Below are 24,000 nucleotides of genomic sequence, written 5' to 3'. Positions count from 1 at the left end.
TTACATCTTTTCATACCTTTTCATATGAGTAAATATGTCTTTAATTTCATAGACTGGCGTGTTGTACAGGATAAAAAATTGACCCCAAATAAATCCTTATATGGGTAGAAGTGAAAAAAATGAAAAGCATAAAATGCTGATGCCAAAAATCCCAGACTGCATGGTCATTTCACATTGTGCATCAGAACCACGTTGCACGTTGCACCTTTTTACATCTCCTAAAGTCATCTGTGGCATAAGAAAATAAGACCCATGTCTAAATACTACTGTTATTTTTTCTGGCAGTGATGAAGGACAAACACCACAAAGCCCATGTGAGCTTCTTTTGGACTTTGGGTCTGAAGTTGCATTCAAAGATGTTGTAAAGCGTCAGCTGATTCTTACAAATCCCACAGGGATCAGTGCTCCATTCACTCTGGAAGCTGAGTATTTTAGTGCCTCTTTGCTGCCTCCAGAACAAGGAGCCTGCCCGTGAGTCTTGCTGTTCTGCATAACGACTCAAATTCTAGTTTAGGTCTGGATTAAACCTCAAATCAGATTTCTTTTTTTCCACACTCTTCAAGCTACCTGTTGAAAAGAAGAGGGCCTGTGACAGAACATGCAGCCAGAAAAGCAAAGTCAGGTATGAAAATAGCACTTAATTCCTTCCTGGAGAGAAGGTGAAAACCAGATGACTGCCATATTTAGGACTAAATGTGCCAGTCAGACACATCTTTTCACAGCTGGAGTATCTGGTGAAGTCTAAACTGTTAAATTACTTAGTTCTTCAGTTCATTCCTGAGTTTGAAAGCCCACATTGTAAAAGCATTAGGTCAATCTGTCTCTTGCTTTTCTGCTTTTTTCTCTTTTCTCCTCTCTTTCTTTTTGTCTCTTCTTCACCTTTTTCTTACAAACAACAGTATGAAACAAAGTTGGTGATTCTGGTGGCAGTTTACTCCCAGCACACAGGATGGATGACATGCAGAATGTTTGCCTTTTTCTCTCCTACACAGTTTTCCAGTACCGGTGCAGCAGGCTTTTCTCCCTCAAACCCTTTACCATACCCTCCCTACTTTGGAAAGCTACAGCACAGCCCATCTGTCATTTCTGATGTGTTTTACTAAAAAATGATAATATTTAGAGCCAGATGAGACTGAGAGAAGGAGGAAATGGGAGTAAAAAGCTGTGAAGTGTGGATGTGTCTTCTGTATCCAAAATAAAACTTGCACATATTGGTACCTTGCCATAGAGTTTGGTATCTGTTCCACAGACAGAGCTTTTCAGCTGCTGAATTAGTGCTTAAGATTTAAAAAATGCTGTTCTGACAGATTCCATGCAGGCCTAGGTGACTCAGAATGTGGAAAGGCTTTGCTCTTTGTAATTAATTCTTTGCATGGAGGAGCACACAGAGGGAAACAGGCAGCTGCTAATGGAACAAGAAGCAGTCAACACAAATCCCAGCTTATTTTTCTCAAATTTAAAGTGTTTTTTCATGTAACCAGTTAGTGCCTTGCATATCCCAAAGAGTCCTGGATCAGACTGTTGGAAGGGTTGTCCTGCTTTAAAATATTCTGGGCAAGTACTAACTCTGAAAAACAGAGTAAGATCCAGAAGGGGACTTGGGTAAAGTGGTATAAATGTGAGCTGTGTAAATGCTCCCAGGGTTTCTAAGTCAGTGAGGTTAAGCTGATTAAAGGCAACTAAAACCATGGTCCTATGTATTCTTTGAAAGACTAACTTTGTTCCATGCCCTCCAAATCCATGAAATGCTTCTTTGCTGTGCTCCTTCAGAGTTTGCAGCAGCATTGCTGGCTAAGGGGAAGGGAGCAGCTTTCCATATCCAACCTTCCACAGGAACTCTGGAAGCTTTCCAGCAGCTCACCTTTGAAATAGCAGCTTACAACAACATGTGGGGAGAGTACCAGGATAATCTTGTCTGTAAGGTAGGTGGGATTTCAGTTTTACCAGGGCAGATTTTACACTGACTGTATTTCCCAGATGGCTTTCTGTTAGAAATACTTTTTCAGATTTTCAGAACTTCTGTAAAAATTCAGGGTGGATCTTGCTATACCACTACTTCCAACAGCATGTTGGTTTGGTTTTAGGGGGACATGTGTATACCTTGGGAGGTTTTCATGTGCCTTGAAAATGACTGGAGTAGTTTTGATTTATAACATCTGTCTGGGAGCTGCCCAGTGCACTGCGCCGCTCTACCAATACCATAGATTGTGTTGTGTAGAAAAGCAGCAGGAAAGCTGATAAACGCATGAGGTATTGCATTCTCCTGCTGAGAAGTGTTGTTGTTAGCATATGAATTAGAGGCTGTCAAAGGAAACTAGTCAAAAATATTTGAAAATCCAATCAGTTTCACACAGAATCACAAGGTTGGAGGAGACCTTCAAGATAATCAAGTCCAACCCATGCCCTAACACCTCAACTAAACCATGGCACCGAGTGCCACATCCAATCTTTCTTTAAGCACATTGTAACACAGAAAACTGAGGTCTTATCTTGATTCTAATAGCCAAAAATTCATTTTAATAGGTGGGAGACTTACAACCTAAATTAATTCCTATGCAAATGACTGTGAAAGGCTGTCCAATCTTCCTGCAGGTGACAGGACCACAACCAGAGCCACCCATTATCAGGTATAGTGCAAAATACTGTCAGACAAATCAGAGAATTAAATACCAATGGACTGCAACCAACATACACACCTGTTCCATCTTGTGGTATAATGAGAAGGTCAGCAAAGTATGGTCAAAGCATAGTATCTGCTTCTAGAACATCAATACATTTTTCTCTGCCAACACAATTAGAAAATAATCTGCATACAAGACTAATGAAGTTTGCCAGCGGTCTCTGTTCTGGGCTTGCAGTTGTAGGATTTCACCCAGTGCAGCCTCATCTGACTCTGTGGAGTTGGCAGCTGGCACGTGGTGGCAATTCTCATCATCCACAGCTCATATCTCCCTGGCCCTTTATCTGGACCAGGAAAAATGCAGCCCTGAGGTCAGTAGTGGCAGGGAAAGGTTTAAACCCTGTCATACAGCAAATGGCATCTGCACCTTGTGATGAGGGGTAAGGGTTTGTTTTTGGGGAACCCCAGCACTGCACATGGTTACTCTGAAATGCCTGAAAAAAAAAACTGGGGAAAAAAGAAAAGAGATAAAATAAACCAATGTTGTACTTCACAGTGTAGGCCATGCCTTACCTGAGAGCCACTCCAGTGCAGCCAGATCAGTTTCCACTTTTAAACAATTCTTCGGTGATTTCAGACACTTCTGTTCTCTGCATGCACTGACAGCAAGGTTCCCTGTCCAGGTTTGGCACTCAAGTCTCAGGAGGGTCCCCTGTGCTTCGGAGGGTCCAGCTCAACAATCCCACCCCTTTTGGTAAGGATGGCTTTTGTACAGCAAACATCGATACTTTCATTATGCTCCTCATACAAATAAAAGTAGAAGGACCCATTAACATGTTAATTAAAAGGCAAACTTGTTTCCTAATGAAGAAGTTTTTAGTAAAAAGAATATAAAAGAGAGTGACTCAATGTGTTGCTACTGTGCAATTGCACATCCCATCTTGATGTGGCTGGGTTTTCCCTCTTTGAAATGGTGGGAATTCAGGATTTTCCATCCTGTTTTTATGAATTTCTCACAATACTAAGCCTGGTCAATCAGATGTTTTACCTGCTTTTTACTGGCATCATCTGGCTCTTCTGAGTCTTTATAGCTCTTGAGTGAAATTGGAAGATTTTCTGAGCAAAGTCAATCACCTTTTATTTTTTTTTTAATTCTACTAAATCCATCTGCTTAAACAAAATACTCATAATTTATTTTGATTACAGTTTAGGACATAGAAAGTGGCCAAACTATAGCAAGCTCTTAAATCATTTTAGTTTTCAGCAAACATGGGAAACCTAAGAGATACACTTTCATACAAATCCAGTTGCCAGACACAAATTTGTTACTTGATATTCTGGTACCAACTAAGCCATGAGTCTTCTCACTGACTAGAATTGTCCTTTTTTTCCTTTCCCATTCAGACATCCGCCTGGACTTGCAAGTTTACAACCTAGAGCCAGATGATGAAAAGCTGGTGGACCTGTTGGTGCTCTTTGGAGACCCTTTTCCTCCTGTGGACATGGCTGGAAACGAGGCTGCATCAAGTGGTAGCACCTCAGGGTCAGAGGTCGTGTTAAAGCTGGATCCAACTGCCATTCCCTGTGGAAGCATTTATCCAGCTTTGGAAACCACAGATGAGGTCAGCTCTTAGGCTGTTTCTTATACTGCTGCTGAGATACATGATGGGGTTTTTGGCATGAAGGGTTGGAAACAATAACAGGAGATAGAACTTGTAACTAAGAGCTGGATTGTTAGAAGAAGTGTCAGCTCCTCTCCCAGTCAAACACGCAATACGTGGGTAGGTGGCTGTGGGGATCAGCAATCTGTTTCCAGAGTGAGCTATAAACAATTAACTTTCCTTAAAAGTGTTTAAAAAAAGCTAAAGAAATACTATTTAAAATACTGCCACTGACAAACTATTGTTAGTATTATTTGAAAGAATTAAAATAACTAAAACTCCTTAATTTGGCTCTGCTTTTCTCATGGGTGCTTTCTGGTGTCAGCATGTGCTGTAGTCAGGGAGCAGAACCTATCCTGCAAATTTCAAATTGCAGCTAATGATAATGAGGTATTTGTCCCAGTGCTAAAATTAGATTGGTTTTGTTTGAATATGGTAACATCTATTACACATGAAGTTTGATTATAATGTGACAATTTACTGTCTTGAGGGGCTGGGAGTGACATGAAGGTATCTCCCCAGATATTGTATATTTCTCTGACAAAAGCTCCACAGAAAAGATACTAAAATCACATTTTCTCTGCTTCAGCTCAGCATGCACAGTTGTTTTGAACACAGCTCTAACCTTTCTTGTGTGCACAAAGGGAACAGTACTGCCCCAGAGTGCTGGCTTGTATAATGGGCCAGAGGTGTCATGGTTGGGTGCCTCTCTAGGTAGAACAGCACCCAAGTATGCACATTTTCCAAGAAATTCAGGAGCAGTTTCAGGAGAGCTACTCTGTGGATTAGAAAATTAATGTACAGGACACATCCACGTGTCCTGCCCTCGTGCCAGAAACAAACTGGAGCTGGCCATGCTTCCTGACCAGTGCAGCAGTTTTCTGTGCACATCACTCACATTCCTCTCTTGCAGTGTAACAGTTTTAACCATTCCCCACCCCCGTGTCTCTGCAGTCTCCAGGTTCTGACAGCAAAGAGAAGGAAATCAGCAGTCAGGAGTCTACAGGAGAGAAAATGATCTCCGTACTTATCCGACCTCATGAGGGGGTGCCTGCAGACGGCCCCTACTCCGTTGCCCCAAGGCAGATAGTAAGCTTTTACATTTCCTTTGGGCTTAGATTTAGCACATTTTCTGCAGGGCAGAGGAGACAGAGAAGGAGTGAGCTTTGAGTTTGGTTTGAGGTGGACTCTACTAAACAGTGAAACATCAGGCTGGAAGGCTTTGGAGATGATCATGAGAAGAGTTTGCAAGGTCAACAGAAAGTGTCCTGTTTACATCTGAGCAGTGAACTGATGACTGGACTTAAGTGTTAGTTGTACTCCAGAGTGGCATCTCTGGTCTTCTCACTTGGCTTGCCATGGTGAAATGTGGGAGCCATCCAGCCTGAAGCTTTGGAAACACACAGAGCTGGAAATCAGGCTGCTCTGTAGACAACTCTTGGATAAACCATTGTAACCCACAGAGCTTCACAAGTAAGTTGTGCAAATACAGGCACAATGTGTCACAATCCCTTAGGAATATCATAAAGACAGCATTGGAAAGATCTAGCTATGACTGACAGGGTTGCCCAAAACATCAGTGTGCCAATTTTATTTTAAAATATTTTTGCCAAATGGTTTCAGTTACAAGTTAAAATGAGCTAAAGATTACATAAAAGAAATTATGACAGAAATGAAGCTGCAGTCAGCTCTGAGGTGGCTGAGACTGAGAAAGGTCAGACAAACAAGTGCCTCATTGTGGAGGCAGCTTTTTGGGGTGTAGCCTGCAGAAATATCAGGATTTAACCATAACCTGCATAATTCATCTAAAGAAAGCAGAATCTAGTCAACCTGTAAATCCCAGAAAATCCACTGCAGCTGGCTAGTGCATGTGATTACATTCCCTGCTGTCATGTAAAATTAAAAACTAACCAAGACTAAACTGAACTGTAAAATACTCTTAGTTCACTCTTGTAACTCTTCAAAAACTGTTTCATATATACGCAGGTTGTGGAATAATCACCTGACATAGCCGGGGGGTAAGAGTGGGCAGAACTGGCTATTTTTAAAAAATAACAGATGTGTATATATGTTTGTGTACTTAGAGAGTTGGTCTGTGACCGTGCTTAAACTCTGTTGATGCTAAAAGGTGGCCACAGTAATATTTGCAGTTGAAGTAATTGTCAGTTTTGCTGTCACATGTTGGCATTTTCTTGCAAGCCTGAGCCTGTGCCCGGGCGATTTCATGCTGCTTGTGCAACTCAGTTTTGGCAGCTGAGTCCCGAGGGTTCTTGTGCAATCCCCGACAGGTCCCTGCACTAAACGCTCTCTCCCGGCAGGTGGTTCCAGGAGGTGGCAGCAGCGACGTTTACATCTCCTTCATCCCGCTCGTCCTCCCGGACACCGAGGCTGAGCAGTGTTGTGACGGGTTGGTGCTGGGCTTCATGAGCCTGGACGACAAGGTAAACTGACTGCCACAGCAAGGCCAGAGGTAACTGGGGAATATCGTTTCCCTTCCTGTAATTTATGTACAGGCTGCTGTTACCTGGCCAATCTGTGTTGGAACAGTCCTGTTCCTGCTATCCTGTACATCCTTCCTTCACCAGGGTTGCTCATCTGTTGCATTTCTCTTTGAGCTTGGAAGCATTCTGGGGTGGGATTGTCACCATCTTCTTGCATTGTCTGGGGCAGTAGACCCCAGACAAAAAGCCCAGGGTTTGAAATGCTGTCATAACATCAGGTTTTATTGATAACAGTAGTTAACAATGGAAGTGAGACTCAGGACTGCTGAGTCCTGTTCCTGGCTCTGCATCCACCTTCCTGTGTGAATTTGGACAGCATATCTCTCCTCTGGGAAACTTCCTCTTCAACAATTGCTGATGTGAGGCTTGAACAGTGTTTTATGAGTGGCTCAGCAATTCTCTGACATGAATTGTTGCAAAGGTGCAAGGTAACCTGAATGAATGATAATAGAATGTAAAATAAAAAACAACCCTAATAATCCTTATTCCTGAAGAAAGAGATGTAGAATAATAGAGTCCTGGAACGGTATGGGTTGGAAAGGACCATCTAGCTCCACCCCCCTGCCATGGGCAGCGACAACTGGCCTTGAATGCTTTCAGAGAGGGGGCATCCCCAGCTTCTCTTGGGAGCCTGTGCCAGGGCCTCACCACCCTCAGAGTGAAGAATTTCTTCCCAACATCTGATCTAAACCTGCCCTGCATCTGTATCACCCACAGCCTGTATCAGCTACTGCTTGGCCCCTGCTGTTCCATTATGTCTTACAAACTACATTGCCAAGCAGAATCCTATTTTGGCTGACAGCCTTTCGGGCTCAAAGCAGCATTTCAGCTTTAGTGCTACCATTTCCCCCATGATTTCTGTTTCCATGTTGTTGTCAGCTTGCAAGGATGGTGCCGAACAAGGTGCAGCGCAGTCACGGCTATGAAGTTCCACCCTTACGAGTGCACATGGAGGCTGTCCTGAGGCATCCCCTGTAAGTCCCATCCTGCTCACAGCTGGCACCCCCATGGGATGGGTCAGCCTGGGACAGGGCTGTGACCAGCCCTGCTTTTTTACACTCAGGTTAGAAGTGGAGATGGATCACGACAGAGGAATGGTGTTTTATTCAGTGGCGAGTGATCTCCTACCTGCCAGGCCTTTTTATGGAGTAAGTATTTCCCACACTGATGTGTTTGACTGCTCTGTATTGCTGTGCTGCTGGGAGAATTCAGAGCTGTGTGCACGTGGCTGTGAAAAGGCATCATAATCACCAGTAGCCTCATTTTCCATACTGCACATAACAAGATAGGGAACAAAAAATAAGCACTGCAAGTACTAATCAGCCAGGAATAAGAAAAGGTGAGCTCAGACAATGCCTGTTTTATTCAATTTTTTCTTTTAGTGTAGGGGAGTTTGTAAGTAGAAAAATGAGTTCTGATTTTCAGGACATAAAGGTCCAAAAGCAAAATGAGTCACTTCAGTTGCTGCGACCCTTGACATTTGAAAGCTTAGACTTTATTATGTTACTTTTATTTTGGTTTTTCACTCAAGAAATGTTGAATAACGCAGGTAGGAAATACTGGGTTGCTTTGGGGTAAAATCTTTTAGATCCCTGCTGGTGCTCCATGACCAGACAGAGCAACACAAACCTCTCCAGGGAGTTAAAACTGACCAGTTCTGAATCATTTCTCCCCCAGGTTTTGACAGATGCAGTAATTACTCAGAGTTTGAAACTCATGAATTGTACCAAGGTTCCTCTGTACTTCAGGCTCTTTCTGTCTACGCCCTCTACACCCTTCAGCCTCTCCAGCACAGATCCCAAAAAGAGCACCAAAACATCCCTCAGCAAGAAGGAGGAAAGGGAACAGCAACCGCAACGTGTACTCTATCCACAGCAAAACATGCTGGTAGGCTCAAAAATAATAATCTTGTGCCAGAATAGAGAGTTTAGTAATTGGTGTGTTAGTGTGGCCCAGATGAACCACAGAAAAACACAGCCAGCATAGAAATCTCCCACTTTCAGGGGAAATTGTGGTGTATTAGCAAATGCTAATTACTGCCATTTTGCCTGCTATATAGCAGGTGCAGATTATTTTTTCTGCAAATAATCTTCTTCTGTTCCTGATGTCCTTTTCCCATCAACTCTGACCTGTTGCAAACTCCTGCAGAAAACCCTGTGGGTTTGGTGCTTGATTAAATCAATAGCCATATATATGTTGGACAAATTAAAAGATTTGCAGTCTTCCCTCATTTCCGTAAATTAGATGCAGGCAGTGCAAGGAGAGGAAAATTTGATTCGTTTTGGGTGTAGAAATCACATTAAAGGAAACAAAGTCCCAGAGTAGAGAATTAGGTAACCTGCAAAGGATGAGTAACTGTTGCCTTTTTGAAGTGTGCTTCTCATTTTGCTGTGTTCATTATGACATGGAGACACACACAACTCAATTCTGCATGTGTGGGAAGAAGGAGGATTTATATGTCTAAGACAGCTTTGGGAACATGGTATTTGTACCCTCAGGAACTCAAAACCTTTATCTTGCTAGAGACATTTTCTCCCCTGTGGTTCAGAGATCAGCTGTTCACCTTTACACTCCATCTCCATGTACTGGATTCATAGGAAATAGCTGTGTTTTTTTCTTTAATTGTATTGCTTTGTTCCAGTGGGAATTTGGCTGCTGGCATGACAGCTTTGGGTTCCAGTGGGAAAATGTGTGCCTGGGCCTTTGTGCAATGTGTACTTTGGATTTCCTGCACACAGTGTCATCTTATGTGATGGTCATTGGAATTCCTCTTCCCACAGGTGAAAGTGTCATTCCACACAACTCTGGAGTTACTTAGGTATCAACATTTGCCAGAGACCCAGCTGCTTCCTGGATGCCAAGTGCTCCAGCTGGAGAATGGAGAGAGAAAGCTGAAGTTTGACCAAAATCTGGTCATTGAGCACAGTAACTGCACTACCCAGGTAAGGTCAGGGCAGGATCTCTGGGTCCTGGGAAAGGGCTGTTTCAGCAGCATCTCTGACTCAGATTAGGATTTCCTCAGCCTCGAATTACAGGCACTTCTGGAGTAAATGGGGTCATCCAGGTAAAGTAAATGGCTGTGGGTTTGCTCTCTGCTGAGACTGCAGGTGACTCCCAGCTGGGCTGTGCAGGCTGGGGTCACACCGTGGTGCTGGTACCCCAGCTCTCTGTATGGCAGCCCGAGTGACACTCAAAAGGACACACACCCAGTCACAGGATGACTCTGAGACAAGGGTCAGGGCTGTCTCAGGGAACAAGCCATGCCTGAGTCACCAGGCACTGCCTCCTGCAGCACCCAAGGGCTTCTGGAAAGGCTCCTGAGTCCATTGAGCTCCTGCTGTGTTGTCAAAGTCCACGTGCTTTTAAAGACTGATCCCTTCCAGTCAGAAATCTATAACCCCTTCCCAGCCTTCAGCATCCCCGTACCCTGCAGCACTTCTATTTTCTTTTCATACCAGGTATTCCAAGGCGTGACCTGGGTAAGACTGAGCACCATATCTAAGATACAGTCAACTGAATCATAATCTTGGGCAATCTGCACAAACTGAATGACTCACAGTGGGCCATATAGAGTCCTGAGGGAGCAGGGGATGCTGTAATGTCTGCAGCTCCACAGAAAACCCTAAAAACAAATGAGAACGTTCACTCCATGTTGCTTCATTAAGACCACGGTGTCTGGTTTGAAAACCTGTCCCAAAAAAGTAACACACAAGCAACAACTTAATTCACTCAAGGCTGTAGAATGGGAATTGACTCTGTTGTGAAAGAACACAGAACACTTCTTGATTCAGTGGCTGGGGTTAACGATGATCCAGCTGGAGCAGAAATTACTAAAGTTCTATAAAAATGAGGTGGGTTTTACTCTCTTTTCTTTCCCGTTTTGCAGCTGGTCCCAGTGACTGCCTACCTGACTGTTCCAGTCCTGGAGCTCTCATGTGACATGGTTGATTTCCAGACCTGCTTTGTTGCACAGACCAAGACAGAACAGGTCTTCCTGTATAATCAGAGCAGCTGCAGAAGCTACTGGATTGCTTTGCTGGGTATTCTGGTTTTCCAATTGATTTCCTTGTTATAGTCTCACTATTCAGTGATTTTATTAAGACTGTATGCACTCAGTATTGGAGGCAGTATGGGATGATCTTGGGTGCAAACATGTATGGTCTGCTTTTGTTCTCACTTATGTGGGCTTTTGCCCTCCCCTCCTTCCCCTGCCTTTTTGACATTATTGTACCACTACTGGTTTCAGCAGTTACTCCACATCTAACCAAAAGATCAAGTCTCAGCCCTCACAATTCTTGCTCTGCTCGTTTATAAATCAGTCCTGTGGGTAACAAGAAGCAGCAGCTCCTCATGGGTTTAGTTTGAGCATGAGCCTAATACTGCTAATAACAGATGGGCTCCAGAGGAAAGATGATCAGGGTCTTATTATTTCAATGTGGAGACCACTGATCACTGCCCTTGATTAGATGAAAGCAGAGTCTGGGTACATGCACAGAAACCCTCTGACAGTGTGAGACATGATTTATTAGTTGCTCAGCAGAGATGCATTGCCATGAGTGCTACTTGCTGTACACACACAAAGGGTCTTGTATGGCTTTGTTTGATGTTTGCCCCTTCCACTGCAGATGAAAAGAAAAGGCCTAAATCTGTGGAAGTATTTTCCATCTTCCCAGCTAAAGGCATTTTGGAGGCACGTGAAGGGGAGGCACCTACCAGAGAGATGCTGCAGATCAGCTTTGCTCCAAGGTACAGTTAACAGGACTGAAATTGTGCTGCTGACAGAGAGCGGGGTTGTTCAGCCTGGAGAAGGCTCAGGGGAGCCTCTGGGCCCCTTCCAGTGCCTAAAGGGGCTCCAGGAGAGCTGGAGAGTGACTTAGGAAAAAGGCCTGGAGTGATGGGACAAGAGGAAATGGCTTCATACTGCCACAGGGCAGGGTGAGATTAGAAAGAACTTCTGTATTGTGAGTGAGGGTGGTGAGGCCCTGGCACAGGTTGCCCAGAGAAACTGTGGCTGCCCCATCTCTGGAATTGTTTAAGGCCAGGCTGGATGAGGCTTTGAGCAACATGTTCTAGTGGAAGATTTCCCTGCCCAGGGCAGGGGGCTTGGAAAAAGAGGAGGGTTGCTGTCTCTTCCAATCCAAAATATTCCATGATTCTATGATGAGCCGAAGACTTGAATTTCTCTGTTCTGATTAGCGAGATGCAACTCCTTTAAAAAAAAAAATCATTTTCCTTTACAACTTATTTTTGGAGTTATCACATGGTGGCAGGAAGTTAAAATAAGTCTATCCCAGTGATTTAAGTGAGCGCTGAAAACTGCTGACAGGGAAATTTCAAGCAAACTGTAGATGAGTTATTGTCATAACTTCCATCTCCTTGGAACGCAATCCAGTGATTTCCATCACTGGACCTACTGATACTGCAGCGGGATGGAGCCTTGAGCAGCTGCACTAAACTCTCCCTACTTAGGGGAGCATGGGGGACTAGAAGCCTCCCCAGGCTCCTGTTTGCCTACATTTTTCTGGAATTCTGCTGAATATGCCTGAAGCACTTCCTTTTGTCTGACAAATACGCTAATCAGCATGGCTGAAAATGCCTGGAAATACCAGAAAGTGAAGATGTTGTATTGCAGCCAGCTCATCTGTGAGGCTCCATAGGAAGAATTCCCCACACAGCGGAGTGTGGGATCAATGTCGCATTAGGAGATAATTATATGCAAGGTGTGAGGTGATATTAATAATTCACCTCCCCAAATCAGTGGTCTTTCTGCAGGGGAATTGTTTTATGAGAAGAAAAAAACAAAGACTGGAAGAACAGGCATTTGCCTCAGGCCCTTAAAAGAGCTGCCACTTGGACACAGAAGTCCTTCACAGGAACAGTCTCAGGAGCACTGAATGGCATTAGCCTTGGGCAAATTATGCTCTTCAACTTGGTGCAAAACTAGAGTTGCTGTAACCTTTTTGATGTTAATTTACATTTTGACTCCCCTGACTGCCCCTTGTCTCAGGGGAGTGACAAACTTTTTCCTTCAACTTTTTGTCACAGGGAGGAGTTTCCACATCGAAGCAGTGCAGGTGTTTGCTCCCAGCAGAGCTTTATTTCATTTATTCACCTAAAACAGAATTTCTCAAGTATGATGATATTCCCATTCTTTCAAGCATGCATCCCATGTCTTCAGGCACAGACCTGAACATTCTTTTCACACACCTTATATTGTACCCGTGAAACACAGCCCTGAGGACTTGGCACTAACATTAGTGACCTGTGCTTGTGACTTGGAGCATTCTCAGGACACCATTCTCCCCTTTTCATCTCATCCCTAAACACAGGACTGCGCAGAGCTGTAACTGAACTTATTGCTGTGCATTTTAGGAGCAACACTGACTATGAAGCTGTTGTGACCATTTCTGGAATGCTGGAAGAGAAGCCTTGCAAGCTGCACCTCAGAGGGCGAGGAGTGCACCGTGGGAAGGTGAATTAAGCAGGACAATGTGGGACAAATGTCAAGGTAACAGGTTGGATGCAAATGTGCCATCAGCTGAACTTGTATTTTCATCCACTTCTGTTGTTTTAGTGGGGACTGGAATTTCAGCAGAATGAAAATTTAGGTTTTCAGGAAATTAGGAAAGGAATTCTCTTGGTACCTTAACCAGTCATAATCACACTTCGTACTGTTACTTTTATTGCTGTGATAAGCTTAGCTTTATCACAGAACAAAGTTTTAAATTTCAAAGCAGCTGTGTAAGTCAGGCCAAAGCCCTCTAGAGAGCCCAGCATGCCTTGAATTACAGCTGAAGACTATTCATACCTTAGAGTAGCTTTTGTTTTGCCTCATTCATTTGTTTGACATTAAAATGGACATTAACACATAATAAAAGCAAGAACTGGTGACTAGGCCAGCATTCCCCACGCTGTTTTCTCAGTGCCTTCCATGGAAAGGGGAAGAGCCAACTTTCCCTGGTCTCCTTGGAAAATTACCAACCTGTGTGTTTCATCATGCTTGGGCCTTGAGAACATCCCCTTCAGTGACAGAGGGAGGAACCCTTCTTCCTTTTCATTCTTTCCCCCCACATGGTTCCCATTTACTCTCACTTCTCTTTAAATTATTTTAGTATTATTTTAGCTAAAGGTTGCTGGAATTCCCACTTCTGAGTCTGTTAAATTTTCCACTCCCTTTAAATAAAAGGCTTTTGTTAATGGCTCATTATCCCCTCTAAATAATTCAATTTTTTGGCTCTAACACATGGCCTGTGTGATTGCTGGGTGAGACAGGCTACAGCATGGGATTGTGCGAATATCAAAGAGCTTTAACTCATCATGACCTTCAACTAAAAATCATCATAAAATGGAAACAAATGTATTGCAAGAACCCAATTGTATTATTAAGTGCAAAAAACGAAAGTCAGGACAAAGAACTTCAGTTTGTTACAAATTTAAAGCAGCAATGAGTACATTTCTTTTTCAAGCTGAGTTTCAGTGATCTTCCTGTTCAGACAAGAGAAGAAATAAGGGATGACAAAAGACAAGATGGAACATATTTGTATTAGCACTGGTTAGCACTGAAGGACTGAGCTGTCACTGATGCTCATGTAGTGCTTGCAGTAAATGTAATGCTGCAATTTGCTTTATGTTAGGTAAGTAAATATGATTAAGCACAAGATTGTCCTTGGAGTCACACAAACTGATACTCAGACATGTACTGTAAAAGAAGGAATGGCCACATCCAAATCCTGGCTTCTAGCAATTCACCAGAACCTTTCCATTCAGGCATTTCCTGTGGAAATTATGTTCCAGTCCTTCCACTTTCCCCCCACTGGAGGCTTCAGAGCAGCTCCACCAGCAGCGAGCTACAGCCCATCCTCCAGGGTAGGGACAATATAAGACACAGACAACTTCTGACTGGGCCAGGACAGGCACTTGTAAAGGCAAGGATGTCAAGTCTTTGCTTCAAAACAAGCTCTTTTAAATTCCTTACAAAATGATGAAACCTTTCAAGGAAATGCTGGAAAAGTCTTTTCACGTGGACTGATGTCTTCGTTTTGAGTGACTATATTTGCCAATTTGTCATACAAAAATACTGTCCCATGAACTATTTCCCTCTGGTAATATTCACAGAATAAAGAGATCAATTAAATTAAAAATATTAATTCATAATCACCACACCAGGGCCTGTACTTGAATCTCAGCTGAGCTGATTTCTTATGTCAGGAAGCCACGTGCCAGTTTTGCATTTTCTCACCTTCTTCACAGAGCCGCACCATTAATTCTACTTCACAATTTCTGCCTAAAATTTGTAGATCTAGTAACAAATCTCAGAACCCACTTGATTTCAGTGGAAATCACTTGCTAGGGAAGGCAGAGAGTGAGCTGTGGTGTTGTTCTGTCAGCACTGGAGCTCACTTCCCTGGGTACTCGAACACGGCCGCGGCGCCCATGCCAGTTCCAATGCACATGGACACGACTCCGTACGCTCTGAAATAAAGAACACGTGGAATTAAGGAAAAAGACAGCTCAGGTTTACACCATCCAGGGAAAAAAATAAAGAACACAAATCTGAGTTGTCTACTGCTCTCCTGTGTCGCTAGGAGAGCCCCGGGGAATTCAGGTTCAAAGCCATCCATGGGATGGAGAAAGCTTAACCCCAAAGGGACAGTTACCTCATCCAAGGGATGGAGAAAGCTTAACCCAAAGTGGTCACCCCTGAGCCTCTAGGAGCTGCACACCCAGCAGGTGTGAGGCCAATACTGATGCTGAGCACTCACCTCTTCCCTCTGCGCTTCAGCTCATTGAGCAAAGTGACGACCTGCCGAGCCCCAGTACAGCCCAGGGGGTGTCCCAGTGCTATGGCTCCTCCCAGGGGGTTCACCTTCTCCATGGGAATGCCCAGCTTTTCAACACAGTACACAGCCTGGAAAGACACAAGGAATGATTTCATGGAGGTGCTCTTCTCTTCCTTAGTTCTCAGCTCTCCTCCTCCAGGTCAAGAGACCTGACTCCAGCTAGACCACTGTTCTCTGGGGAGAGGAGTGGAACTGATCCAAGGCACAGAGAAGTGAGCTAAAACTGTCCACTTTACCTCAAACTGAGCCCACACACATTCAGACAGACAAATCATAGCCCTGGTGAAACAGATGCTGCAAGTTGGTACAAGAGTACAATAGCCAATTCTTACTTAGTGAACTTTTTGTTTTCTAATATTAAGCTGAATAAGCAATGCCCTGCTCATTTTTATTTGAAGGAAAACAGTCTGCACATGTTATTAACATCTGGCTGAAGATGCAATATGTGGAACAAGTTAAAAATCTTAACCTGGCAACCAAGCTGAAATACATTCAGTTGCCAAGCAATGCAGCAACACAAACATGATACTCACTCACCTGGCTTGCAAAGGCTTCATTAATTTCATATATATCAATGTCATTCAGAGTCAGACCTATGGGCCAGAAAAGTCAGGAGTTAAAAGGAGGTATTTTTGCCTCATGACTATATCAAAGACAGTAATTGCCTGACAGCCTCCCTCTATGAATTCCAGTTCTACTCCATCTACAAAAGAGGATCCTTAGCTCCATGTGGAATATCTACACTTGAACAAGTTTATGTACAGCAGTGTCTAAAGACGGCAAAACATCACAGTTCATGGCATTGTGTCACTGAGTCTGCCAAGTTTCCTCAGATTAAGTGTGATTTCTCTGCAGAGGGACTAAGGATAGAAGGGTATTTGGAGAGCAAAAGATACAAGTCACAGGTGGGCATGTGACTGTAGCCAGCCCAGGCTCAACCAGCTCATCAGCTACAAAAGCTGTTTAACCCAATAAGCGTGGCAAAAAAAGCTAAGTAAGATGACAAAATTGTAAAGAGAAAAAATATCAAAAACCAAACACAAACCCACTCCCTACACATTGGTCATAATGAAGAAAGGAAAACAGCACTAAGTGTACCTTAAATCACTTGCCATGTGTCAACTCTTGTTGAGCCTGTGCAGGGATTTATTCCTGAGCTTCTCAAAGGTGAGTGAATGACAATTTACATACCAGTACAAAAAAAAGAGCGTTGCAACAATCTGAGGCAGGACCTCTTTGAAGGTTTCAAATTTAACTTCGCTGTTCCTGGGGCCAACAGCTGCACATGCTTGAATAAAATAACCTTAAATCTCAGTCCAAGGAGGCTGATTTGCTTGTGCCCAGCACTGCCTGAATGACAAGTGGTTCTCACCTGCCTTTTCCACAGCGACAGGGATGGCATAGGCCGGCCCTATGCCCATCACATCGGGTGGGACCCCCACCACAGCAAAGGACCTCAGCACCCCCAGTACCGGCAGGCCCAGCTGTGCTGCCTTGGAGCGTTTTGCCAGGAGAACAGCAGCTGCTCCATCGCTGACCTGGCTGGCATTCCCTGTTGGAAGAGACCTGTTAACATGCTTTTTGTTCTGGTAAAGGCAAGGAAACCAGAGGAACAGCACAAAGGTAACAGCTGGGCTGACCTGCTGTAGTGCTTCCGTCCTCTTTGAAGGCAGGTTTCAGCTTTGCCAAGCCTTCCAGCGTCGTGGGCCTGATCCCTTCATCTTGGTGCACAGTGATTGTTTTTTTGTTGCCCTCATTATCTGCAACAGTGGTCTTCACTGGAACAATCTCGGTTTTAAACAGTCCCATCTGCTGAGCTTTTGCTGCTCTGGTAAAAAAAAATGAGTATGAAAGGTTAAAATATTTTGGAGGTGAACTGCAGAACTAAAGTGAAGGAAACCAGTTAGACAGAGAATGAACTAAGGTGAGATTTGGTACATCATCACTGAGTGGTGGTCAAGACAACAGGCACATTCTTATTTCCATTCATGGGACGACAAACTTTTAACCTCTACATCAACATTATGGGCACTGTCCCCAAATCTGGGTCACAGGATCACTCATTTCAGAGCAAGATCCCCATCCTGTTCCCATCAAAACCTCTGTGCCTGACTGACCACCACCAGCCCCCAACATGACGTTTTATTTATTCAGGGGTACAGCCACATCACAACTGTAAGAGAATAAATAAACCCTGAACTGGCAGCAGTCAACAACTCTCATGACCAGGCAGAATACAATTAATTAACCCAAATTAGCTCAAGCCACGTAGATTTAACCTTTCCTACGAACAAGATATTTTAAAAGCCTTCAGAACTTATTTAGATTTACCTTCCAGAGGTAAATCCTTCACGGAGAATACAAATTGGAGACTAAAAGTTTGTTTTACCCCTTCATCACTTTGAAATGAAATGAAAATACTCAATGCTCCCAGGTAAGCTAGAATTGGAGCACAGTTCTGTAGGACAGGTCAGTAACTCCACAGATATCCTGAGATCAAGGCCAGAAAGTCACCTCTTGCCTCATGTGAGCCTGAGGATCACATTCACATACCCTTTTGGTTATCAGTTCCATGGCAGCGAGAAAGGCTGGCATGCCAAGTTCCCTGAGCAACAGGGCCGGAATTTAAAGGTTAACTACCCTGTGCAGTGGCTTCCTGTGTTAGATAAATAACTGGACCAGGCTGATGCTTAAACAGAGCTCTGAAAGCAAGTTTAACTCTTTGATGGCAGAAACTTTACCCTATCACCTGCCACTGCTCTGCCAGTACAGCCCCATGGATTTTGGGATCAGTTGACTTTGGCAGTGATTTAACACAAGAGGAAAGTTATCAGAGATATGAATGGACTCACTCAGAGCCAAACACCTGCAGTGAGGACAAGCCACTCTTCTCACAAGCTCAGCAGTTCTCTATGAACAGCCACACTCAACTATTCCCTCATGGGAAAGGCCCCTGCTGCTCCCATGTTCAGGCTCCAGTGATCCTGAGCCAAAGCCACTATGAAAATACCTCACCACACACTCGATCCAGAAACCTCCTGAGGTTCTATCATAGAAACACAGAATGGTTTGGGTTGGAAGGCACCTTAAAGATCATCCACTTCCACCCCCACTGCCATGGGCAGGGACCTTTGGATGCTGAAACAAGCAGGGAACTCACTGTTCAGGGTCTGTGTGCCCAGTGATACTTGTGTGAGGTCAGTCACACAATCCCAATACAGCTCTGGACTGCAGTTCCCTCATCACACACAACCCTGCACAGGCACAGAATTTTGGTCAGACCCCCTCAAGCATCTTTGCTTACTATATAAGGACTGGAAGGCATCACAAAGACTACACTTCACCAGGAAGCAGCTGTGTGTTTTCTAGCTGTACTTATTTGTTAACTAAAAGGTTAAAAACACCAAAAAGACTAACAAATAATGCATTTACTTTTGTTGGGAAGCCAAGGCAAAGGCATCTTGCTTCTTCCGGGAAACCCCAAACTTCTCTGCCACATTTTCTGAGGTTATTCTGGGGGGGAAAAAAAAAAAATCACAGAGTTAATCCAAAGACATATCTAATGGAACTGCAGTTGGCTTCTACTAACATCACATGAGGGACAAGCAATGGTTTTAGTTTGAAAGCCTTCTCAACTCAGAACTGCTGGCAGAGGCTAATCCTGAATCAAATCTAGGACCAGAACTGTTCTTGCTCAACAAGCCATTGCTCTTAAGACAAGAAAATCTTTGATAGAGTTGGTGATTTCCCCCCATTTCACATCATTAATCTTCCACCACAACCGAGGATGCCAACACACAGAGCCCCAAACTCACCACATTCAGTTTGATTTGTAACTATGGTCACTGAGGAGACAGAGCATCTATAAACCCCTTAAACTGTGGGAAGGGGAAACACTTACCCCATAGGAATAAGGCAATCTCGAGCTTTGGGGTTATCCATCATGTTGGAACTGATATCACCAGGGTTATTTGCACTTCTGAGGGACATTGTTTCCACCCTAAACACAAGAAACATTTGAATTGCTCCATTAAGACTGATCAAAACTCAGTATCCTAACAACATGCTTTCCTATTATCCCACAGAAACACAGCTGCTAATTAGGAACTGGCTGAGGCAGAAGCTCTTTAATCACCAATTTAAGAATTATCATGAAATGAAAACAGATTGTGAGATTCAATTGGTTCTTGCTTCACTGGAACAAGATACTGATGTCAGCAGTTAATTTCTCGTGTTTCCAAAGCTAGGAAGGAATTGCTGCGATTCTGGCACATTTGTCCTTAAGCATAATGAGGTTCAAGGGCTGGAGTTTTCAGTGAGATTGTTAACAGACATAAAATTACCACTCAGATCTTAAGAACAGGTTGGCAGTAGACAAAGAGAAGTATTGAGCAAACCATGGCAAAGAGATTTCAGTGAGTTGCACCACTTGTGTTTCGCAACGCAAAGAACTTCAGACATGGATCCCACAGGGTGCAATCTTTGACCCACAAATGAATTAACACATTGAAGATACTTGAATTTACTGCAGAAATACAAAGCCATCGCTTAAGACTTGTGAGCTTTTGTAAGCTCAGTCTAGATTATGAAGCCTACAATGGGAAGAGGGTTTGAATTCTACTCTGCACCACACAAATACCTTCATGAAGAATAAATAACAAAGAAACTACTCCTGGAAAATGAAAGGCAAGCAGAAAATAAGGCAGCTTGTACCAAGTGCTATCAGCAATTTAAACTAGCTCGAAGATGGAACACTACATCATTGACTCCATCTGCTCCTGAAGGAAGGCACAGGACTGGGTTTTAAGTAGGAGAAACCCCAGCTACTGTCTTTTGTGTTTTCATCCAGGGTTTCTCCAGTCTGTGGAAGAGTAAAACTTGGGATAAACCCGGATCCCAAAAGCTATTTGTAACTTATGGACTGTATGTGTCCATGGAGGACCCTGCAGGGCAGAGGTCAGACAGCTTCCCACAACAAAACCCAGTGTCTGGCACACCCAGGGGTACAAAGGCCATCAGTCCCTTTAAGCACAACATCTTGGTGGACATTACTGTGTGCACTAACAATTAATGAAAGATTAGAGTCAACAAACTATTAAAAAAAAAGGAGAAACCCAGTATTTTAGCCTCAGGATTACTGAACAGGGTTTTTTCACTCCTTCTTCTGAAGTCAGTGTGTATGTGGTGACTAGTATTTCCCCAAAACCAACCTAACGTTTACATAATCCTCCAAAAAATAAACATTGCTTGTGATGTTATGACTGAAGCACAGAACAGCTTGTGTGTCCAGCACAGAGCAGATCCTTTAAGACTGCAGAACACTCATTAGCACACGTAGGATATTAATTTCTTCATCCAAAAGAGCTGCTGGTCTTTCAAGAGGCTAGTTAATTGGAGAGTAGCTAAAAAACTAATTATGCCAGGCACAGGGACAGTGTTACCTTCAGGAAGCCTAAGCAAGCACTATGAAAATACTTCCTTACCCACAGGCCAAGCCAATGTCATACGATCCATTTCGGATGCCACCTGTAACAGCAGTGCATAAATATTCTTACTGTCATCAGGAGCAAAAGCATTTCCAGCCCAGCTGCAGATTCCAAACACCTGAGCACCCAGCACAGCCAAATGGGCATTTGCTCACCCTCCTGCCTGCCAGAGTGGGAGCCAGGCCAAGGAGCTGATGGGGCTGAGGACTAACATGGGGCCAGAGAGAACTGGAGAGACCCTTCTGGAAGCTGTCTGATATGGAGGTTATCCCCAGAAAACCAAGTTACTTCTCTAGGGATAAACTCGGCCACTCAAAGATATAAAAGTATTTAGCTAACACCACACTGAAAATTCCCAACAGCACGAGACATTATCACTGTTTTACTGCTCAGAGGGACAGGAGGAATGAGCCTTTGGGGTGGGTCAGGCATTGATTCTGATGTCAGTGCCCACAACACCTACCAGCTATGTTGATAATAGCCTGTAGCCCAGAGGAGCACTGCCTGTTCACACCGGAGCACGGCACTGTCTCTGGAATACCACTGGAAAACAAGACAGTGTTGGCAAAGACTCAGTGATTAAAACCAACAACAACCCAAAGCTCTAAAGAGTGCATTAATCCACTTGATTAAACTTTAACCCTCAAGTTCCAAGCAGATAATTTTATCAACTTCTTGATCTTTTTGGTCCTGTACCAAGGGACAGCAAAGTTCAAAGATAATTTCCTCACTTCATTTGCGAGTGGCTCCAAGTGCTGTTTCCCCATGGGTCTGTCTTCAGAAGGTGGTGTGTAAGCAAGGGCCTCCCCTGGAGATCCTGAGCTCTGACCCAGGCCAGGAACCCTGAAAAGCTCTGTAATACTCACAACTGTGGCAGGCTGTGACTGCACCTCTCTAAAGCAGTAGTTGTGCAGTGATTGACAATGGCAACAGAAACTGACCAAGATATTTGCAATCTGGGATCCAGCAAAAATATCTGGAATCTGGGATCCAGCTCAGTACAAGCCATTGACCAGCACTGCGCAATGACAGATCTGAGCCCATCCATGGTTTTGGGACCAGACTCAGCAGAGAGAGGTGCAGCCTCATAAAGAGTGCAGCTGGGAGCCCACAAAACACCATGTCCCTTTCAGAGGCCCAACAAAGGCAGCACAAACAGATTAAACAGCTTCACCTGCCTCCCTGTCTCTTTGCCATCAGCATTCTCGAAGTGCTCGATCAAAGTCCAGTTTTTAGGCAAAAGGTGATTTGCTGTGATTCCTGGGAGCTCATGAGCCTCACTGCAACCTCTGACCCTGTGCTACTCCATGGCCTAAGGAGGAGAGGAACCACCTCAGTCTGGCTGAGAGCTTACCTGAGAAACTGTGCAACTCTTGCAATCAAGGCACCTGCTCCAGGCTGCAGCACATTCCCTGAGTGCAAAGACACAATTCCAGTCAATTGGCTGCATTCCCCTCACGGGCATTGAAGAGATGTTCCCATCACCACAGCTTAGTATTGCCCACCAACAGGACAGGCATGAAAACCTAATGCTACACAGTAACCCCTTCTAACCCCATGAGACTTTTGAGCATCCCACAGGACGGGAGGAGCCTCTCACACACAGCTGTGCAGACCAGGAGTTTCACCAGGCAGAGGCTGTCACTCACCCACACAGATGTCTCCCAGGACCTCAGGACGGAGGTTGACATCCTGAAGGACAGCTGTCATCACGGCAGCCAGCAGCTCATCAGGTGTCGTGTCCTAAAAGCACAGGTGATCAGCACCACCAGTGAACACCAGTAAGTGCCCTGTCACCAGTTCAGCCTCAGACCACTTCAGAGGGCTGGCCAGTGGTGCTAAGGCAGCTTTACTCCACCTGTCAGCTCACAGTGGTTGTTGTTTTCATACCCCAGCAGAATTACCTGCATGTTTTTACCCCAGGTTTCCTTCAGGCACTGTAACACACACATTCTGCTTTCTCACCTTCCCTGGATTTATAGGAACGTGCTGCAGGGCCTTCAAAACCACACAGCCTCAGAGATTTATGTGACAAGACTCAGCAAATGGAGCCCCCCCGTTTCTTTTGTGAAAGACCCAGGGGTGACCCCTCAGCTGGTGGGAAGCACCGCCAGCATGAGGAGACCTGTTTGGAAGGATGACAATGAACGAGCCCCCTTTGGGGTCATCCTGGCACCGTGTTCTTTCCCAGGACTCTGTGGATGCCACCCAGGGAGAAGCAGGTTCCAGAAGGGCGGCAGGTCCGTGCCAAGCTGTGCAGGTGAGGGACACGCTGCGGCTGCTCCGTGTGACAGGGCAGGTGACAGCGGACTGTGACTAGACCCCAGGCTGCCAGGGGAGCTGGAAACCCTTGGGCACAATGCCCGACTCCTCTGGGGGACCCCACCCCCCGCATTAAATCCATAAAACGCCAGGATTTAGACTCTTCCAGGGCAGAGCAGCTCCGGGGCAGCGTCTGGGGGTCAAGCAGGGGTCCAGCACCCAGGCGTGCACGGGGGTAAGGCGAAGAAGGGGGCACTCCTTTCCCAGCGGGGATGCCAAGCTCCTGTGGGGACCCCGCCGCAGGGGGGGCAGGATCCCCCGGCCCGTACCTTGAAGCCGCCGCGGCGGGCGCGGCCGATGGCGGTCCTGCGGCCGTGCACCACCACCACGTCGTCGGGGCTGTTGGCCCGCGGGGGGCCCCCGGCGCAGGGCACGGCCCTGGGGGAGGATCCCGGGCCCGGTGAGGCCCCGGCCAAGTGCCCCAGCACCAGCTGAGCCCGCCGCGCTGCCGCCGCCATCTTCTCACGGGAACGGCTCGCTCGTCTGCGTGAGCCCGCCCCCTCATTTGTATACCGCGAGCGGGGAGGAGCGACGGCTCATTTGCATACCCCGCCCCTCTCATTTGAATGA

The 24,000-nt window shown here is 45.0% G+C and overlaps 2 protein-coding genes across 10 annotated transcripts in view; one reads left to right on the top strand and one right to left on the bottom strand.

Annotated features, from left to right (window-relative positions):
• DLEC1 (DLEC1 cilia and flagella associated protein) overlaps nucleotides 1–14,052 on the top strand; it is a 28,362-nt gene extending 14,310 nt beyond the window's left edge. For 5 of the 9 annotated variants that reach the window (XM_066201489.1, XM_066201479.1, XM_066201533.1 and 2 more), the window contains 15 exons: nucleotides 286–471; nucleotides 564–622; nucleotides 1,771–1,922; nucleotides 2,524–2,627; nucleotides 3,304–3,374; nucleotides 4,025–4,242; nucleotides 5,236–5,370; nucleotides 6,600–6,722; nucleotides 7,662–7,756; nucleotides 7,846–7,930; nucleotides 8,460–8,669; nucleotides 9,563–9,724; nucleotides 10,669–10,822; nucleotides 11,408–11,528; nucleotides 13,155–14,052. In XM_066201489.1, coding sequence (XP_066057586.1) covers nucleotides 286–471; nucleotides 564–622; nucleotides 1,771–1,922; nucleotides 2,524–2,627; nucleotides 3,304–3,374; nucleotides 4,025–4,242; nucleotides 5,236–5,370; nucleotides 6,600–6,722; nucleotides 7,662–7,756; nucleotides 7,846–7,930; nucleotides 8,460–8,669; nucleotides 9,563–9,724; nucleotides 10,669–10,822; nucleotides 11,408–11,528; nucleotides 13,155–13,263 — 1,984 coding nt within the window. In that variant the 3' untranslated portion in view covers nucleotides 13,264–14,052. Of the gene's footprint in view, nucleotides 1–285; nucleotides 472–563; nucleotides 623–1,770; nucleotides 1,923–2,523; nucleotides 2,628–3,303; nucleotides 3,375–4,024; nucleotides 4,243–5,235; nucleotides 5,371–6,599; nucleotides 6,723–7,661; nucleotides 7,757–7,845; nucleotides 7,931–8,459; nucleotides 8,670–9,562; nucleotides 9,725–10,240; nucleotides 10,350–10,668; nucleotides 10,823–11,407; nucleotides 11,529–13,154 lie in introns of those variants that run through there. The other 4 variants (XM_066201516.1, XM_066201498.1, XM_066201509.1 and 1 more) reach the window with 4 other exon arrangements.
• Nucleotides 14,053–14,140: 88 nt separating this feature from the next.
• ACAA1 (acetyl-CoA acyltransferase 1) lies at nucleotides 14,141–23,924 on the bottom strand. Its single transcript, XM_066201553.1, has 12 exons — nucleotides 23,700–23,924; nucleotides 22,758–22,851; nucleotides 22,463–22,520; nucleotides 21,572–21,651; nucleotides 21,106–21,148; nucleotides 19,524–19,622; nucleotides 19,055–19,135; nucleotides 17,263–17,450; nucleotides 16,995–17,174; nucleotides 16,160–16,215; nucleotides 15,545–15,690; nucleotides 14,141–15,254 (listed from the first exon to the last, which is right to left on the bottom strand). The coding sequence occupies exons 1-12, from the start codon at nucleotides 23,886–23,888 to the stop codon at nucleotides 15,179–15,181; spliced, it is 1,290 nt and encodes a 429-aa protein (XP_066057650.1). The 5' UTR covers nucleotides 23,889–23,924; the 3' UTR covers nucleotides 14,141–15,178.
• Nucleotides 23,925–24,000: the final 76 nt, after the last annotated feature.

Source organism: Chamaea fasciata, unplaced genomic scaffold (assembly GCF_029207755.1).
Source record: "Chamaea fasciata isolate MVZ Bird 193981 ecotype frontalis unplaced genomic scaffold, bChaFas1.0.hap1 SCAF_1, whole genome shotgun sequence".
NCBI lineage: Eukaryota > Metazoa > Chordata > Aves > Passeriformes > Sylviidae > Chamaea > Chamaea fasciata.
This window is presented reverse-complemented; position numbering and strand designations above follow the sequence as displayed.

Excerpts from the sequence above, each read along its gene's own strand:
- ACAA1 (XM_066201553.1), bottom strand. The coding sequence starts at position 23,888 with ATGGCGGCGGCAGCGCGGCGGGCTCAGCTGGTGCTGGGGCACTTGGCC. Across the intron at positions 21,652-22,462 it reads AGAGTTGCACAGTTTCTCAG|TGGTATTCCAGAGACAGTGC; the intron begins GTAAGCTCTCAG and ends CTTGTTTTCCAG. Across the intron at positions 19,136-19,523 it reads GATTGCCTTATTCCTATGGG|AATAACCTCAGAAAATGTGG; the intron begins GTAAGTGTTTCC and ends TTTCCCCCCCAG.